This window comes from Agelaius tricolor, unplaced genomic scaffold, assembly GCF_023055355.1.
Source record: "Agelaius tricolor isolate 1412-34295 unplaced genomic scaffold, bAgeTri1.0.p SCAF_4, whole genome shotgun sequence".
NCBI lineage: Eukaryota > Metazoa > Chordata > Aves > Passeriformes > Icteridae > Agelaius > Agelaius tricolor.
The window spans coordinates 38,011,685-38,016,748 of NW_027269264.1; the positions used below are offsets into that span (position 1 = coordinate 38,011,685).

Consider the following 5,064-nt stretch of genomic DNA (forward strand, 5'->3'; position numbering starts at 1 on the left):
GGCGCCGCCGGCCCGGGCAGCCCGGGGAGCGCTGCCCCCGCCGCAGCGGCGGTGCCCGCTCGCAGAACGCCCTGTGCCCTCCCTGCTCTGCCCTCCCCCGGAGCTGGTCCTGAGGGGTCGCCCAGAGCCACCGCTGCCGGGCGCGGAGCTGGGGAGCGATTTGTAAAGGGCGGAGGGTAGGAGGGGGAGTCGTAGAGAATTTATCTGCGGCGTCCCTGCAAACGGGAGGGGGCGAAGGGGAATGACATCTGCGCCCACCCGACGATGGCGACCCAGGGAGCCCACCGCGGAAAGGGAGGAGGGGAGGGGGACGGGGAGGGGCGAGAGTAAGGAGGGAGGGAGGGCAGGGAGAAGCTAGGGGAGCGCGGAGAGGCAGAGCAAGGGGGAGCAGCCCGGGTGAGCGGCGGAGCGAGGGGCAGAATCTGGGCAAGCGGCGGCAGGAGGGCCGCCCCCGCCGGCGGGGCTGCGCGCTGGGCAGGGGCGGCGGGGATGGGCGGGCGCGGGGCGGCTCCGCCAGCCGCCGTCCTCCGAGCTTCGGCCGCCTCCCGCCGCGCTATATAGGGGAGGGAGGGGTGGTGGAGCGGGGGGTGCCCGGCGTGGCGAAACCGCACGGGGCGCCGATGTCTCCTGCCAGGGGAGCGCACAAGTGACCGGCATCTCTTCCCATGTCTGTCTCCTGAAGCGACCCCCCCCACCCCCCGCCCGGCATGGATGTGGCCAACAATACTACCTCCCCAGCGCGCTCCCCCGAGGGGACAAGCGGCCCCGGCCTCGCCGAGATGACCCTGGGCTACCAGGTGCTCACCTCCCTGCTCCTGGGCACGCTTATCCTGTGCGCGGTGAGTGGCAACGCCTGCGTGATCGCAGCCATCGCCTTGGAGCGCTCCCTGCAAACCGTGGCCAACTATTTGATCGGCTCGCTGGCCGTCACCGACCTCATGGTGTCCGTGCTGGTGCTGCCCATGGCGGCCCTCTACCAGGTGCTGAACAAGTGGACGCTGGGGCAGGTCACCTGCGACATCTTCATCTCGCTGGACGTGCTTTGCTGCACCTCGTCTATCCTGCACCTGTGCGCCATCGCTTTGGACAGGTACTGGGCTATCACGGACCCCATTGACTATGTTAACAAGCGAACTCCCCGGCGGGCGGCCGTGCTCATCAGCCTGACCTGGCTTATCGGCTTCTTGATATCCATCCCGCCCATGCTGGGCTGGAGGACGCCGGAGGACCGCTCGAACCCCGACGCCTGCACCATCAGCAAGGACCACGGGTACACCATCTACTCCACCTTCGGCGCCTTCTACATTCCGCTTCTTCTCATGCTGGTGCTCTACGGTCGCATCTTCAAGGCTGCACGCTTTAGGATCCGCAAGACAGTAAAGAAAGCAGAGAAGAAAAAAATCGCCGACACCTGCCTCACCCTCTCTCCGGCCACGGTGAAGAAAGGCAACGGGGAGCCCGGCAAGGGCTGGCGGCGGACTGTAGAGCCCAAGCCCGGCGCTTGTGTCAACGGCGCGGTGCGGCAGGGCCAGGACGGGACCGCCCTGGAGATCATCGAGGTCCAGCACTGCAACAGTTCCTCCAAGACTCACCTGCCGCTGCCCAGCGAGGCGTGCGGCTCCCCACCGCCGCCCTCTTTCGAGAGGCGCAACGAGAAGAACACGGAAGCCAAACGCAGAATGGCTCTGTCCCGGGAGAGGAAGACTGTCAAGACCCTGGGCATCATTATGGGCACCTTTATCCTCTGCTGGCTGCCGTTCTTCATCGTGGCCCTGGTCCTGCCCTTTTGTGACAGTAAGTGCTACATGCCCGAGTGGCTGGGGGCAGTCATCAACTGGCTGGGCTACTCCAACTCCCTTCTCAACCCCATTATCTATGCCTATTTCAACAAAGACTTCCAAAGTGCTTTTAAGAAAATTATCAAGTGCAAATTTTGCCGGCAGTGAAGCCCGCCACTCCAGGACGGGGCAATGGGATCCTGTTACTTCCACCCCCGCCTGCCCCGAGCCGCAGTGTGTCCCCTCCCAGCCCCTGCACAGCCCTCCCGAAGGGCGGGCGACTCCGGCATCCCCGCTCCGCGCAGCGCGCCCGGATCCCTCGCTTTGCGCCCGCCGGACAAGCCCTGCGGGGCACGGCAGGGCTCGGCTGGGAACGACGGGGGACGCCCGGCCCGGGAGGGCTCCGCGGCCGCCCTCGTCTCTCCCGGCCTCCGCTGCCGGGCGCCGGCGCTCCCGCCTCCCTCCCACTCTCCATCATTCTGGGTAGACTTAAAGTTTGCAGGTCGTTGCTTGTGGTGGCTGTAAACCACAGTGTCTGCCCGAGTAGCATCGGTAAAACAAAACCACCCTATGCAGGAAACCGCCGTGTCGGGGATAATTCTTGGATTTACGAGGCGACGGCAGTGGACTACTGGGTCCGACCTCGGTCTGGGGGTGTGAGTATGGAGGCTGAAGGCGACTCCTCGAGCGGAGGAAGGGGCTTTGGGCGCGTTGCTTCCCTGTTTGTGAAACCCTCAAGTGGATGTTCTTGGGGGAAAACCGCCCGTGTTTAGTAATCTTGCAGAGTACTTACAGCAACGTCCCCGTCTGTTTTACGTGTGCCTGACAGCCCTCCTGGTATGCTAGGACCTGCCAGTTCACCGGGGTTCCCTTTGTTACAACACAGGGAAACTATGGTGGGACTTAAAACCCCAACCGCACGCCTCATTATATATGGAGATTTATGGGGATTATTTTTTTTAAATGCCTTGGACCGAGTGTTTCCCAGCAAGGAAAGGCTTGGCGCCGTGCGACTGTCCCTGAGTACACCGCGCACGCAACGGCACAGGGAGTTTAAACAGCCTGCGAAGTAGCGTTTCTTTATTTTTTTTTTTTCCTCTTTTCTTTTTTTCTTCCTTAAGCCGCTTGAAAGTTTCTCCTGAGACTTTGCGGTTGCTTTGGAGTCAGTCAGCAGCGGCACATTTTGCTCGGGAGGAAAAAAAAAAAAGAAAAAAAAGAAAAAAAACAAAGAAAGAAAGAAAGACAAACAACAACAAAACGATCCAAACCTATCAACCAAAACATTGCCATGTGCTCCGTGGCAGTAGGGGAGGGGCCGAGAACATCAGCCAGCGGCAGTCGCAGGTGGGGAAAACAGCATCTCGCCGCAGACTGGGAAAGGACAGGCTCTTTACTCCTCCGGGCGAGCCCTGCTGGGGGTAAGCACGACCTTCCAATGTGACAAGGTCTGAGAGCCACGGCCAGAAGCAGGCAGTGTCCCGAGGGTTTTCCTTGCTGACCTGGCCGGTCCCCGGGGCGGATCTGCAAGCCTCCGCCCGCAAAGAGTACCCCCTCTGCCGCTAGCCCAGCTGGCTGGCCCCGGGAAGCCCGGTGTACTTCCCCTTCCCCGCCTGCCCGGGGCTGGGGCAGGGCTGCGCTGCCCGCCGCAAAGCCCCCCTGCCCCTCCACTGCCCCTGCCTTTCCCTCCGGCTGCGGCCGGGAGCTGGGGTCGCCTTCGGCCCGGGGAGGAGGGAAAGGCGCCGGGCCGGACACCGGCACTGGGCCGGCTGCCGCTTACCCCTGCGACGGGTCTGGAATGAATGCTTGACCAAATATATATATATATATTTTTCCTGTTTATTTTTGTGTAATCTGTGTTGCTTGTAAGTAAAAGGGAATGTGAAACATGTGTGTCACGTGAATGTAAGTGTCCAGTAATTTCTGAACTTCAACCGCTTACATTAAACGAAAATTGTGCTTTTGACAACCTCCGATATGTAGCTATGTGGTTTTCTGAAAATCTTATTTGGCCTCATTTTCGCAATTAAAGTGATCCTTGATCTTATCTCTTCTTTGATCACTCCTAACCACACGTGTCCTAGATGTTCTCTAAGTGTCGGAGTGTCAGAAGAGTTAGCCTAGAGCGATTAGGGAGACGAAACTTCTCCGCAGTACTCAGGTGCCCGGTGACTTTTGGGAGCACGGCGCTCCTCGGGTGGGTCTGGGCAGAGGCGGCGCCCCGGGGCAAGGAGCGGGACAAGGAGCGGGACGAGGAGCGGGACAAGGAGCGCCCGTGAGCGCCGGCGGTGCGGGGAGATTGCTGCTGCTGTGCCCAGCGCAGGAGGGGCTTGCTCCTCTCAGGGAGTCCTTCCTTGAGTCCTGCCAACTTCACGTTGGCTCCTCCACGTTTTGCCTTTTTCCAAATAATTTTTTCCTTCGTAAAGCTTCCTGTAAATTCCGCGGCAGCGCTCCCAGTTGGGATAGCGTGGCCGCCCCCCGGTCCCGCATGACAGACAGACAGACACACAGACCGCGCGGGGTCCCAGCGGGGCTGGCTCCTGCCTGCGGGGCGGAATGGGACGGGACAGGGCCACCCGACTTCGCCGAGAGCCCCAGGACCTGGCAGCGCGGGGCTGCTGACAGAGACGGGGCAACCAGAGGGGTGCCCCTTCCGAGCTCGCTATACCCACTTGGCCCGCCCGCGCTGCACGGCTGCGGATGGCGGGGGTACCAGGGCACCCGTGCCCGGGCCGTCTTGCCCCAGGCTCCTGCTTGGGAGTCCCGGAGCCTGGAAGCGCAGGGCTGGCCCCAGCCGGCGAGACGCGCCCTTTCCTTACCAGCTCTGCCCCTGCTTCCCCGCGCGGTCTCCGTCCGCTCCTTCCCAGGGCAGGGCGCTGGGGACGGGGCCGGGCCCCGCCGGGAGAGCGCGGGCATCGCCGTCCCGGTGCCCGCCACCAGCAGCCTCTCACCTCGGCCCCCCTCCGGACCGTGGCATGGCCACACGGGCCTCGCCCCGGAGACTCCAGAGCCGGGGCGGCTTCGCAGCATTCCCCTCCTTCTTCCCTGCACCAGCCACGACGGAAGAACCAGCCCAGAACTCCGTGGGACTCAGTTTCTCTGAACAGTTTTACGTTCTCCCTCCTTCTGTCGCCTTCCCTCCCTTTTTTTTTTTTCTCCTTTGCAATAAAATTTATAATGTGGAGGAAACGACCTGCTTTAAAATATAGAGCTTTTTGTTTCTGTATGTGATTTTCAAATTCTTAATTTAATTTCCACTCCAATTTAAGAAAAACCCAACCTAATCAAA

The 5,064-nt window shown here is 61.4% G+C and overlaps 1 protein-coding gene across 1 annotated transcript; it reads left to right on the plus strand.

Moving 5' to 3' along the window:
- The first annotated feature begins 431 nt into the window (after positions 1 to 431).
- Positions 432 to 3,748, plus strand: HTR1A (5-hydroxytryptamine receptor 1A). The gene has a single exon (XM_071425347.1). The coding sequence runs from the start codon at positions 708 to 710 to the stop codon at positions 1,944 to 1,946; it is 1,239 nt and encodes a 412-aa protein (XP_071281448.1). The 5' UTR covers positions 432 to 707; the 3' UTR covers positions 1,947 to 3,748.
- The last annotated feature ends 1,316 nt before the right edge of the window (positions 3,749 to 5,064 follow it).